Consider the following 15014-nt stretch of genomic DNA (forward strand, 5'->3'; position numbering starts at 1 on the left):
GAAAATAAACACTTTCTTTGCTGCCGTTCCTCAATGCTGGCTGTGGTAAACTACTGGTAGTACATGTCCAAAATGGCGGCCGCGTTTGTCGTGACGTCACGTGAAAAGGGTCCATAGGACCCCTTCCTCGTGGCTCCTATTACAGAGCATTTGGACCTGAACAAACAGTTAAAGGAGTCATATTTATTTTAGAACCATAATTAGAACAATTTTCACAATAAAACTGCACTCCTGTCGTTGTCATCGTCGTCGTTCCCCCCGTGTCCGCGTGGGTTTCCTCCGGGTGCTCCGGTTTCCCCCACAGTCCAAAGACATGCAGGTTAGGTTAACTGGTGACTCTAAATTGACCGTAGGTGTGAATGTGAGTGTGAATGGTTGTCTGTGTCTATTGGCCCTTTTCCACTACCCTTTTTCAGCTCACTTCAGCCTGACACGGCTCGCGTTTCGACTACCTCAGAACAGCACGACTCGGCTCGCTTCAGCCCTGCTTAGCACCCAAAACTCGTACGGTTTTGGAGTGGGGCTGAAGCGAGCCAAACCGAGCTGAGTGAGGCTAGGGGCGTGAGCAGACACTCCCCTGTGCACTGATTGGTGAGGAGGAGTGTCCTCACATGCCCACACACGCCCCGCGAGCACGCTGGGATCTGTAAACACCGCAAACCCGGAAGAAGAAGAATTACGAATTACGAGAATTTCTGAAGCCTTATGCGCCTCGCCTCATCTATACGCTCTTGCCAGTATCTGTCTGCGTTGTCGGTGACAACAAGCCACAGCACCAAGACCAGCAACACTAACGACTCCATGTCCTCCATGTTTATTGTTTACTATCCGGGTCGTGAGACTACCGCTTAAAAGCTCACTGATGTCACTGTTTGCGCCGCTTAACGACATCACGTGACGTCCACCCACTTTCGCTAACTCCACCCAATGTGTCCACTCACTTCCAGCCAGCACAGTTCAGTGCGGTTGTAGTTGAAATGCAACTCCAACAGCCCCGCTCAGCTCGACTCAGCCCCACTCAGCACGGCACGGCTCAGCCCAACTCGGCCGCGTTGGTAGTGGAAAAGCGGCATATGTGTCAGCCCTGTGATGACCTGGCGACTTGTCCAGGGTGTACCCCGCCTTTCGCCCGTAGTCAGCTGGGATAGGCTCCAGCTTGCCTGCGACCCTGTAGAACAGGATAAAGCGGCTACAGATAATGGATGGATGGATGTTATTGGACCTAATGGTCAAAACTGGGAGCTGCAGTAGCTGGAATCATGCTGCCACATGCTAGCTCTGTGAGCATTTCCAGTGGCGGCAGAGGAGCAGCAGATAGGACTGTTAATGACAGGGTTGTCATATTGGACTAAAAAAAAAAAAAATACTCCTTAGAAATATTAACCTATAGCATAACTCAAGTGTGACGGCGTCAAAAATCGATGCCATCCTGTGCTACTATAATCTGCGGTCTCCTGCACTAAGCCTCGCTTTCAGATATTACAGATGGGATGTAAATTCAGGAACGGACAGGATGTGTTGCTCGAATATTCGTGCTTTGGTGCAAACAAATACTCTTCACCTGTGTGACGATAGTTGATCTGAATTCTTTGCTTTTAACAAGTGTATTGCCATGCTGATTGGCACATAGATCGAGAAAATTAATTGTCTTTGGAGGACAAACCCTGCAGAGTGAGCAGTAACAAATGATAGCAAACTATCAGGCTTTTTTTTTTTTTAAATAAACAGAAAAGCTATGCAGGTTAATAATTTTGGGAAATGATCTCATTCTCATTATCTCTAGCCGCTTTATCCTGTTCTACAGGGTCGCAGGCAAGCTGGAGCCTATCCCAGCTGACTACGGGTGAAAGGCGGGGTACACCCTGGACAAGTCGCCAGGTCATCACAGGGCTGACACATAGACACAGACAACCATTCACACTCACATTCACACCTACGCTCAATTTAGGCCAAGTTTACATTAGACCGTATCTGTCTCGTTTTCTTCGCGGATGCACTGTCCGTTTACATTAAAACGCCGGGAAACGGGAATCCGCCAGGGTCCACGTATTCAATCCAGATCGTGTCTGGTCTGGTGCTGTGTAAACATTGATACGCTGTGCTGAGCTCTAGCTGGCGTCGTCATTGGACAACGTCACTGTGACATCCACCTTCCTGATTCGCTGGCGTTGGTCATGTGACACGACTGCTGAAAAACGGCACGGACTTCCACCTTGTATCACCTTTCATTAAAGAGTATAAAAGTATGAAAATACTGATGCAAATACTGATGCAAATACTGCCCATTGTGTAGTTATGATTGTCTTTAGGCTTGCCATCCTTCCACTTGCAAGTGGTAAGTGACGCGCATGCCCGATATGCACTGAGATCACACACACAGCGGCTCAGTCCCGAATCACTGCTTGTGCACTTCACTCGCGCGCTCTGTGAGCTGCGCAGGGCCGGAGTGCGCACCCTCCAGAGGGCACTCGCTGTTCAGGGCGGAGTGATTTGGAGCGCAGGATGCCTGCGGAGCCGAGCGTATCCGTGTATTGGCGTTGCTATGTGCACGCGAATCGTGTATTGGCGTTGCTGTGTGCACACTAATCGTTTTAAAAACGTTAATCTGATGATCCGCTGATACGGTCTAATGTAAACCCCACCTTAGAGTCACCAGTTAACCTAACCTGCATGTCTTTGGACTGTGGGGGAAACCGGAGCACCCGGAGGAAACCCACGCGGACACGGGGAGAACATGCAAACTCCACACAGAAAGGCCCTCGCCGGCCACGGGGCTCGAACCCGGACCTTCTTGCTGTGAGGCGACAGCGCTAACCACTACACCACCGTGCCGCCCGGAAACGAAGATATCTGTGCTTAAAGTAAAAATAAATAAATAAATAAGCACCATTTACCGGTCATGGTAAGTGGCCTGATGTGCCCTCCAAACGATTAAATATTTAATTAAATATTAAACTTCTAGCAATTTATCGATTTTAAAAGTTGATATTGCTAAAAATAGGCTTACCTGGATGCAACCATTTGCACTGAAACTGGATCTCCACCTGTCACGTAAACAGCACACTAGTACACTGTTTACCTTCGTTATACAGAGGTTTCTAATTATTAAAAAAAATAAATAAATAAAAAGCCAGGCTCTCTCTCTCTCTCTCTCTCTCTCTCTGTTTTTTCACTGCTTCAGATGGGTTGAATGTAGAGAGAGAACTTCACCGTGCTGCAATGTATGTCACAAAGGCTTCTATTTAAAAAAAAAAAATCTCAGAAATGTTCTGTAACTATGTGATTTTTACTGACAACAAAATGCCAAATCAACAGACTTCATGTTCACGAAGTTTAAATCTCACTCGGCTAGCTAACGCGTGTGTCATACTGACACAGGTGCAAGTAAACAATCCCATTGCCGTAGCAATGCAATTTTTGCCATCTAAAAATATCTCTTTTCTCAGTGAATAAAAACAAACCGAAGCATGTCACTTAAAATGATCAATGATCGGTTTATTTTTACATCCAAAAGCTTGACACTCGGGCATCTTTTGTTGGTTGTTTACAGTTTAGAAGTGATGTGTCCATGAGGTCCAATAGCCTCGGTAAGTCATGTGGCGTGTAAGTGATGTCGCGACTTTTGAACCTCGGAGAGAGTAAGATGTCAGCACCCAGGGACATTTGGTTTTTCTTTTAAAATAAAATCTGTACACACTAGGGCTGTAACGATATGCGTATTGAAATCGCGATACGCAGAGCCATGATCCGTATCGCGATACAAGAAGGCAGAATCGCGGTACACCCTTTCAAACTTCTCCTCAGCCCAAAAACAGAGGCGCTTCCAAACTTCAATTTATGAATACTTTACTTTTTATTTAAATTACATTTTAAACTTACTTAAATTACTTTTATTTTTTTTATATCTATTAGTAAGTCGTTTTTTCGCCGACCTGCGACAATCTTCTGCGAGTCACGCAACGTCCACACTCGCCACTGGCAGAGCATTCGTTTCTTTTAAGCGGTCGCCATTCTGGTTGCGACGCGGGGAGCGAATCTGTAAACAAGCAGCTCACTGGCTGGCTAGGTGTGCCACAAGCCAATCACAATCACTTGACCGGAAAGGCATGCAGTGTTGCCAGATTGGGCAGGTTTAGGTGCTTTTTGGCTGGTTTTGAACATATTTTGGGGTGGAAAACGTTAGCAATATCTGGCAACACTGAGCATGTCTGCTTGGGCGGAAGCCTTCTGCGGCAGTTACATTTTGACACGCAAGCAATGTTTCACCATAAAAATTCCGTAATTTCCATCTGTTTTCCGCGATCACAGAAAATCATTGGCCCTATGAGAGTGAGACAGTGAGAGAGCCACCCCCCCAAAAAAAAAATCTTAACGGATTTACACGATTTGGAAAAATGACTTTTTCAGAACCGAAAAAAACAGAGCTTCCGGCTCAACAGTATTATTTTGAGAAATAAAACAATCTTTGGATATACATTTGTTCATTTTTGCATACATATTACTCATTCTCTGCAGTGGTCTGAATTATTTGTTATTAAATAGTTAATGTAAGTAAGTAAATGTTAATAAGTCAAATTTACTACTATAAAAAAACATTTTTAAAAAAATCGTGGGCGTATCAAATCGTGGGTCAAAAATCGCGATACGAATCGAATCATGAGTTGGGTGTATCGTTACAGCCCTAGTACACACAGGTATAAATATAAACGAACGATCACTCGAACATGCCTTGTACAGATATTATCGGTCAGTATAAAGGAGTTTATTTTTGTGTTTTGTTAATCTATAAACCCTTCAGTCCTCTCAAGCCTCCCATTTAACTCCTTTTCCCTTCACCATAAAATAGTTTGTCAGATTCCCCAATAAACTGAAGTCCGTCTCAGGGTGTATAGTTTTTAATCGCAGTCGATTCAAACCCAAATCTGTTCCACCATACCCAGCTAGAATGAGAAGTTCTTGAGCACAGAAAATGATATAACTAATGCAGTGATGCATTACAGCTACTCCTTTCACCGAGTTGTTTTTGATGGTGGTACAACAGATGACTTGCTCACGACGGGGAAAGTTTTATTTTATTTTAACATTCGTCGCCCTGAGCAAGGGTCTTATCTGAGTATTCTCTGACTTTCCAAGGTTTTCTGAGCTGTTTGGAGGAAATCTGAATGCTGTGTGTTGCTCATGTGTTTCCAGGCCACGAAGCAGTTCCTGGAGGAGATCAATAAGTGGACAAGTCAGCATGGCGTCTCTCCCCTGACCTGGGATGTGGCCGTGAAGTTCCTCATGGCACGAAAGTTTGATGTCCTTCGGGCCGTAGAACTCTTCCACAGCTACAGGGTATGTTTACTTGGGTCCTGCACGAGTCAGTTGTAAAAGTACTCAAATTCTGTACTCGGGTAAAAAAAAAAAACCCACACACACACGTTTTAATTACTGAGAGCAAGATGCTGATAATACACATGGTCACAAATACAAAGTGCTGTCATCTTTTGCCTTATGACTTGATAAATATATTATGTTAGACGTTGCAATGATGTGAGAATTTTTACCACAGCAAAGTCGAATTCTCAAATCTGATGGTCGATCTCCGTGATATTTATATAACAGCACAGCTCGGACAGTAGGTTTGGCTGTAACTTACACTACCGTTCAAAAGTTTGGGGTCACTTTGAAATGTCCTTATTTTTGAAAGAAAAGCACTGTTCTTTTCAATGAAGATCACTTTAAACTAATCAGAAATCCACTCTATACATTGCTAATGTGGTAAATGACTATTCTAGCTGCAAATGTGTGGTTTTTGGTGCAATATCTCCATAGGTGTATAGAGGCCCATTTCCAGCAACTCTCACTCCAGTGTTCTAATGGTACAATGTGTTTGCTCATTGCCTCAGAAGGCTAATGGAGGATTAGAAAACCCTTGTACAATCATGTTAGCACAGCTGAAAACAGTTGAGCTCTTTAGAGAAGCTATAAAACTGACCTTCCTTTGAGCAGATTGAGGCTACATCCACACGACAACGGCAACGAGATTTTTTTTTTTTTTAAATATCGCGTCCACATGGGCAACGGATCAGTAAAATATCAGGTTCATATGGCAACGCAACGCTTGCTGAAAACGATGCAATACACATGCCACACCTCTACGTGCGCTGTAAGACGGTCCCATCGGAGACACCAGAACAATAGAAGTAGACGCATGCGCATAAACCCCTTCTTCTGTAGCATTAGCCACATAAAGTTTTGATTATTAGTCAGTAGCATAAAATAGTATCTATTGTCTAAGACACTTGTTTATATTTCATATTAAAACGTCTATGTAAATTAATACATAGAAAGCCTGGCCAGGCGCTGAACGTTCTTCTGCCTTCACTTTAAGAGAAATTCAGGGCGAGCATGAGCCTAGGTTCTTCCCTGTCACTGTCACACGCGCACACCTTCTCACTCCCTGTCCTATGGCTATAGTCCCTTTAAATCACGTGCTCGTTTTTTGAATGGAGACGCGGAAAGAGGAATGAACGGGGGTAGATGGAGAGAGAGAGGAATGAACGGGGGTAGATGGAAGCCGATACGCCAACATTCTGATATCCTCCAGAATTCTTTAATGGTCCGGAATAAATTGAATGCTACACGTTGATGGATTACTTTGTTCTTCTACGCCCTTTTTGAGGAATGTATTGTCGGACTTAAACCAACATCTGAAGAGGTGAGATCGCTCCTTTTTTTTTTTTTCCCTATTTTTGCTGGCGGGATTGTCATGTGGTTGTGACGTCATCGTAAACAAATCTGTTCTACTCATCCAGACGACTTCGCAACGGCGCCGTTGCCAGATTTTTCCACTCTGGAACCCGTTCTCAAAAGATTTCGTTTTGGGGCACCCAAAACGCCGGTGCCGTGTGGACGCCAGGCCGAAACGATAAACAATTTTATCAGATTCACCTGAATCCGTTGCCGTGTGGACAAGGCCTGAGTTTCTGGAGCATCACATTTGTGGGGTCAATTAAATGCTGAAAATGGCCAGAAAAATGTCTTGACTATATTTTCTATTCATTTTACAACTTATGGTGGTAAATAAGGGTGTGACTTTTCATGGAAAACACAAAATTGTCTGGGTGACCCCAAACTTTTGAACGGTAGTGTAAATATTAGGTTAATTTTAATGTGCTCCATTATGTTTCGATGGGAACAGTTCATACACCAGGGACTTGTACAGCGTCGATGCCACATAATAAACAGAAGTAAAATGTATAATTGTTGATGTGGTGAAGCTCTTGTTAGCAGGCTGTTATGGAAGGAGTCTCCCGTATGAGTGATTTTTGTAAGTTTCCCAACTCAGGAATGTCTTCAGGACAGAGGAGTTAACGCTTTCTTAATCCGGTCAGAGGAGTCAATGCTTTAGAGATGGAGAGATGCTGGTGAGGGAACGACTGTATCGTGGTTGTAATGTAAGTGAGAACAGGGTGTTTTGGATATTTGACCACTGTTGACTGAATCAGTAGAGTTCAATTAAAGCAATACAGCCATTCGATTTCATAAAATCGGTGAAGTTTAGTTCCCTTTGAAATTTGACCGTTGTGATACGTTTATTTCTGTAATATTTTAAAACCAGGCCATTCTGTGACTGGGAAGTTATTTAATTTGAGGGGATTCCTGAGCAAATAATGTGCATGAAATCGCTCGCTTCACGCAGTCAAGCAGACAGAGGAAGTCTGTGTGCGCATGCGCACTCTTACCTGAGCCATCGTCGTCATCTTCACCTTTTGGGTTTTACGGCAGCTGGCATCCAGTGTTGCATTACTGCAATCTACAGGTTTACCTTGACCGTGCACTGATAGTTGCATCGTTCTGTCACTAAACAAACAGCTGATCACACCGAGATGCTCGCTGACCGCCGATATTGATTAGTTTGGTCCTGCGTTTCCTTTCCTTCGCAACATAACGTCGTCTTCTGGTTTTCCATTACTGTAGTCGGTCTTCCATGTTTCATTCGCACACTCACGTCTTCTATTTTTCTCTCCTGTTTCAAATTTGTATCCCACAATGCGTTGCGCAAACGGGGAAAGCCCACCACGTCATGTGCGACGACGTATTTTGACGTGAGGCAAGGAAGAAAAGGCAGAGAATTTGGGGCCAAGGAGGCTTGAAATTTTAATACATTTTTCTTTTTTGGGGGAAAAAATGAATAAAATTGGAAGTCTGTGAGTCAAATTCAGTAGCTTTCGATCCACTAAAAAAAATAATTGGGTGTCGGGAAAATTCTTTTTATGGCCTAAATTTGAGAAATCTGAAAAGCAGTATACCTTTTTAAATTTGTCTGTTTCCTGGCACATACCCAACCTTTAAGCACAGTTGACCTTTCAATAGGGTTGAGGTCAGGATTGATTTGATTTTAAAGGAACAGTCCACCGTACTTCCATAATGAAATATGTTCTTTTCTGAATTGAGACGAGCTGATCCGTACCTCTCCAAGCTTTGCGCGACCTCCCAGTCAGTCAGACGCAGTCAGACGCGCTGTTACTCCTGTTAGCAATGTAGCTAGGCTCAACATGGCCAATGGTATTTTTTGGGGCTGTAGTTAGATGCGACCAAACTCTTCCGCGTTTTTCCTGTTTACATAGGTTTATATGACCAGTGATATGAAACAAAGTTCAGTTACACAAATTGAAACGTGGTGATTTTCTATGCTATGGAAAGTCCGCACTATAATGACAGGCATACTAACACCTTCTAAGGGCTATAGCCTAAGGGCTATTTCTCTCTCTCTCTCTCTCTCTCTCTCTCTCTCTCACACTTTGCACCATTACACAATAAATATTCACAGTGAAAATATTTTGTAAGCGCGTTTCATGAACCAAGTTATAGGATTTGTTGACTACTCGCATAGAGTTCGTTACACTTCTACCTGGCGTGAAGCACATGTGGTTGTGACGTCATCGTAAACAAATCCGTTCTACTCATCCAGACGACTTCTCAACGGCTCCATTGCCAGATTTTTTCACTCTGGAACCCGTTCTCAAAAGATTTCGTTTTGGGGCACCCAAAACGCCGGTGCCGTGTGGACGCCAGGCCGAAACGATAATTTTATCAGATTCACCTGAATCCGTTGCCGTGTGGACAGGGCCTGAAGGCCTCTCTCACATTGGCTAATGTTAATGTTCATGAGTCCACCATCAGGAGAACACTGAACAACAATGGTGTGCATGGCAGGGTTGCAAGGAGAAAGCCAATGCTCTCCAAAAAGAACATTGCTGCTCGTCTGCAGTTTGCTAAAGATCACGTGGACAAGCCAGAAGGCTATTGGAAAAATGTTTTGTGGACGGATGAGACCAAAATAGAACTTTTTGGTTTAAATGAGAAGTGTTTTGTTTGGAGAAAGGAAATCGCTGCATTCCAGCATAAGAACCTTATCCCATCTGTGAAACATGGTGGTGGTAGTATCATGGTTTGGACCTGTTTTGCTGCATCTGGGCCAGGACGGCTTGCCATCATTGATGGAACAATGAATTCTGAATTCTCATCTCATTATCTCTTGCTGTTTTATCCTGTTCTACAGGGTCGCAGGCAAGCTGGAGCCTATCCCAGCTGACTACGGGCGAAAGGCGGGGTACACCCTGGACAAGTCGCCAGGTCATCACAGGGCTGACACATAGACACAGACAACCATTCACTCTCACATTCACACCTACGGTCAATTTAGAGTCACCAGTTAACCTAACCTGCATGTCTTTGGACTGTGGGGGAAACCGGAGCACCCGGAGGAAACCCACGCGGACACGGGGAGAACATGCAAACTCCGCACAGAAAAGGCCCTCGCCGGCCACGGGGCTCGAACCCAGGACCTTCTTGCTGTGAGGCGACAGCGCTAACCACTACACCACCGTGCCACCCGAATTCTGAATTATACCAGCAAATTCTAAAGGAAAATGTCAGGACATCTGTCCATGAATTGAACTGAATCTCAAGAGAAGGTGGGTCATGCAGCAAAACAACGACCCTAAGCACACAAGTCGTTCTACTAAAGAATGGTTAAAGAAGAATAAAGTTAATGTTTTGGAATGGCCAAGTCAAGGTCCTGACCCTGATCCAATCGAAATGTTTTGGAAGGACCTGAAGCGAGCAGTTCAGGTGAGGAAACCCAGCAACATCCCAGAGTTGAAGCTGTTCTGTACGGAGGAATGGGCTAAAATTCCTCCAAGCCGGTGTGCAGGACTGATCAACAGTTACCGCAAATGTTTAGTTGCAGTTATTGCTGCACAAGGGGGTCACACCAGATACTGAAAGCAAAGGTTCACATACTTTTGCCATTCACAGATATGTAATATTGGATCATTTTCCTCAATTAAATAAATGACCAAGTATAATATTTTTGTCTCATTTGTTTAACTGGGTTCTCTTTATCTACTTTTAGGACTTGTGTGAGAATCTGATGATGTTTTAGGTCATATTTATGCAGAAATATAGACAATTCTAAAGGGTTCACAAACTTTCAAGCACCACTGTAAGTGTTCGAACAGGTATGGTTCAGAGTATTGGTTCAGTTAAGTTATGGGTTAACTACTGTATGTGTACATGTTGGAAATGTTGCGATCGGACACGAAGTTCATCATTATAGGTAGTGCAAAATGAATTACTCAATTCTGGTAAGCACTTTTAAAAAGGAAGTATGCAGCTGTGTTAAAGTGAAACTAGATTGAGTCATGAAGAAAACGTAACCAAGAGGTTGATGAGCTCTTTATAAAAATGGAAAGCTTGTGTAGTTATTTATGTAGGTGAACGCCCATGTGATCTTGCAGAATAACATTAAACCTGTAAGGTATGTAGAATGCATCATCGCCGATTCTCATTGAAGCAAAAGCTTAAGGTTTTTTTTTTTTGTTTTTTTTTTTAACATGACTCCTTTTGAAGCGCTTTTTTTTTTTCAAATGAGATTTGAATAAAACTGAAGGATTATTTATTTTTTTTTAATAGGTCATGTTTGAATCTGAATCTATTTGAGCAACACTGTCATATCTAATGAGGGATAGCAGTCCTGAGTGTCACTGTTCAAATTGATCTGCTCATACAGGCTGTTAGACTAAACCCCTTATGATTTATCTCATCTCAATCTCATTATCTGTAGCCGCTTTATCCTGTTCTACAGGGTCGCAGGCAAGCTGGAGCCTATCCCAGCTGACTACGGGCGAAAGGCGGGGTACACCCTGGACAAGTCGCCAGGTCATCACAGGGCTGACACATAGACACAGACAACCATTCACACTCACATTCACACCTACGCTCAATTTAGAGTCACCAGTTAACCTAACCTGCATGTCTTTGGACTGTGGGGGAAACCGGAGCACCCGGAGGAAACCCACGCGGACACGGGGAGAACATGCAAACTCCGCACAGAAAGGCCCTCGCCGGCCATGGGGCTCGAACCCGGACCTTCTTGCTGTGAGGCAACAGCGCTAACCACTACACCACCGTGCCGCCCCTTATGATTTATTCATAATGAAATGACAGCTGTTTATTTTGTTTCCATGTCACTCTGTTGAAATGGAGGCTTTTGATGAAGGGGAAGAAAGAGCAAGTAAATCGTAATCTAATCAATTTTAGCTGGGCTCACTAAGGAGGCGAGAACAGAGCGTTCGCAAAGCTTTTCTAGCTGCTTTAAGAGCCGTCCGTATGCTTCGATAGCTGTTAGTGTTATTTATACAGGGTTCTGTCCATGTGAGCCTGAATCCTGGCCGTCATCTCTCACAGGAGAACCTGCATTTCAGGTTACAGCTTTTCAGAACATAAGCGCATGATGGTGTACGTCAGCATTAAATGTTAATTTCCTGATAATTTATTTTTATCATAATTTACATGATTATCCCAGCGTTCAAATGAGAAAATGATTACAGCTGAATTTCTTGTTTCCTGTTTTCATTGCTTGGAAGGAGATTTGTATTTAATGCTCCTTTCTCTGTTCTCACTTCTTCTAGTTTGCTGTGCACATGACATTTTACTAGCATTCAGTCTTTTTTTTTTTTTTTTAATTATTTTTCACCTTCGGTTAGTGCAAACTAGGCTTTTTTTTTTTTTTAATATACTTCTCATAGCCAACTCAGAACTTCTCAGAAGTGAGATACAATGAGACTCACTCACTGATCTTTTAATGAAGTTTTTTGTAGGCCATTGCGAAGTAATAATTCCCACCAGATTTAAAAAAGGGGGTGGCACGGTGGTGTAGTGGTTAGCGCTGTCACCTCACAGCAAGAAGGTCCTGGGTTCGAGCCCCGGGGCCGGCGAGGGCCTTTCTGTGCGGAGTTTGCATGTTCTCCCCGTGTCCGCGTGGGTTTCCTCCGGGTGCTCCGGTTTCCCCCCACAGTCCAAAGACATGCAGGTTAGGTTAACTGGTGACTCTAAATTGACCGTAGGTGTGAATGTGAGTGTGAAATGGTTTTGTGTCTATGTGTCAGCCCTGTGATGACCTGGCGACTTGTCCAGGGTGTACCCCGCCTTTCGCCCGTAGTCAGCTGGGATAGGCTCCAGCTTGCCTGCGACCCTGTAGAACAGGATAAAGCGGCTAGAGATAATGAGATGAGATGTGATGTCAAAACTGGGTGGCATGGTGCAAGAAGCCTCACAGCAAGAAGGTCCAGGTTCGAGCCCCGTGGCCGGCGAGGGCCTTTCTGTGTGGAGTTTGCATGTTCTCCCCGTGTCCGCGTGGGTTTCCTCCGGGTGCTCCGGTTTCCCCCACAGTCCAAAGACATGCAGGTTAGGTTAACTGGTGACTCTAAATTGAGCGTAGGTGTGAATGTGAGTGTGAATGGTTGTCTGTGTCTATGTGTCAGCCCTGTGATGACCTGGCGACTTGTCCAGGGTGTACCCCGCCTCTCGCCCGTAGTCAGCTGGGATAGGCTCCAGCTTGCCTGCGACCCTGTAGAACAGGATAAAGCAGCTAGAGATAATGAGATGTTGATAAATCACAATTACCTGTACATTACCTGGTGCATTCATGGCACAGCTGTGCAACTTGACATTTTATGATGTACACATGCAAGCTTTCATGAAAAGCAGAGCTCACAGAGAGCTGAAAATGACAAAACACTGAGAGTGCCTCCTAAGAACAGTGTACACTAATGCTGCATTTGACTACACGTTGCAACTTAGTATTTCAAATCAACTTGCTACCTTTTTTGAAAAGAAGGCATGCACTGCTGAGCTCAATAACTCCAAAAGGCCTGGAAGACAACTAAAGTGGATGATCGTAGAATTGTTTCCTTGGTGATGGAAAACCCCCTTTATAACACCTAGCCAAGTCAAGAACACTCTCGAGGAGGTAGGCCCATCATTGTCTAATACCCTGTCCACACTAGAGATTTTGTACCGATATGAAACTACTTTCGTACCGCAACACCTGTCCACACTAGCAACTATACCGGTACTGTAGCGGTATAACCGTATCGGTACGAAACCCACAAATGTATGGGTTTCATACCGGTACAGTATCGGTACTGTAGCGTTTCGCTGTAGTATGGACAGATGAAGCGGCTCTGTATCGATACAAATATAATGCGCATGCGCAAAGTCACACACCTCAATCGATGTCTTCGCTGAATAAAATAGTGAAGAACGGAGATTCGTTTGTTTCTTTCTCAACTGCCTCGCGCGTTTTATACGATTCGACTGAATAAATGACCAGCAGAAATACAGACTGTACATTGACAACAAAAAGCACACACACGTTGTTTCATCTGCCATATTCTCGGAAGGAAGTTACTCGGTAACCACGGAAACATTTCGCGCACACGCATTTCAACTACCGCGAAAGAAAACCGCAAACATTTCTCGCTAGTGTGGACAGATGCACTAAACGGTACCGGTAGACTTTGTATCGATACAGTTATACCACTTTCGTACCGGTATAAGTGTGAACACAGCATAAGTCTACATTCAATCAAAAGAGACACCTTCATGAATGTCAATGCAGTGAGGGTTTACCTCCAAGAGACAAACCACTGGGAAGACTTTAAACCAGAAAGGCCAGGTTAGACTTTGGGCCCGTCCACACGAGTACGTTTTTGTCGAATCCGCATAAATACTTTATCGTTTCGGCCTCGCGTCCAGACGGATCTGGCTTTTTCGAGGTGTGAAACTGGTATTTTTTGAAAACGGGTCCCAGAGTGGGAAAATCCTAAAACGCCGGATAGCCCGGAGTCGTCTGGACGGCGAGTGCGGATTTTTTCAGAAACAATGACGTATAAGCCCTGCCTCTCTAACCTCAGCCACCGCCACTAGATGCGTCATAACAATAATGGCGGACTACAGGCTTGTGCTCGTACTGCAGAAACAACTCTGAGTTGCGCTGGCCATGATCGTCCTCTACTCGTGTTATGAGCTTGTTTGTAAACAGCGCGTGACCTTTATACGCATGCTCCATGGCTTCTCTTCCAGTTTTAGTGTATTGGTGTGGTGGCGTCACAGCGCCACATACAGGCCTGGCATATGTACTACAGCATTTTGGGTCGTTTCCAGTGAATCTGTGTGGACGCAGATATTTCTGGAAACAACGCAGTGTTTACGGAGATTTTTTTTTTTCAAAACGACAGCATATTGGGTGAGGCCGCGTACTCATGTGGACGGGCCCTTTGCTAGAAAGCCGACCCAGTTTTGGAACAAGAGTCTTTAGGCAGACCAAACCAAGATTAACTTGTACCAGAATGATGGGAAGAGAAGAGTATGGAGAAGGAAAGGAAGGGCTCATGATCCAAAGAATATCACATCTGTCAGTCATGGTGGGCATGGACATGTATAGCTGCCAATGGAACTGGGTCACTGGTGTTTATTGATGTGACTGCTGATAGAAGTAGCAGGATGAATTCTGAAGCAGGCTTGTAGTACTTGAGTCCAGGACTTTGACTCGAGTCCGACTCGTGCCCTGATTTTAAGGACTCATGACATGACTTGGACTCTGACTCATAAATTGGAGACGAGGACTCGGATTTTTTTTTTCTTTATTTTTTGTAACATGCCATAATAATTTGGCATAAGAT

At 44.2% G+C, this 15014-nt stretch overlaps 1 protein-coding gene across 1 annotated transcript in view; it reads left to right on the forward strand.

Moving 5' to 3' along the window:
* ptpn9a (protein tyrosine phosphatase non-receptor type 9a) overlaps window positions 1-15014 on the forward strand; it is a 60537-nt gene that overhangs the window by 11071 nt on the left and 34452 nt on the right. The window contains exon 2 of the mRNA XM_060914384.1: window positions 5191-5334. Coding sequence (XP_060770367.1) covers window positions 5191-5334 — 144 coding nt within the window. The remainder of the gene's footprint in view (window positions 1-5190; window positions 5335-15014) is intronic.

The sequence above is a fragment of the Neoarius graeffei genome, chromosome 2 (assembly GCF_027579695.1).
Source record: "Neoarius graeffei isolate fNeoGra1 chromosome 2, fNeoGra1.pri, whole genome shotgun sequence".
Taxonomy (NCBI): domain Eukaryota; kingdom Metazoa; phylum Chordata; class Actinopteri; order Siluriformes; family Ariidae; genus Neoarius; species Neoarius graeffei.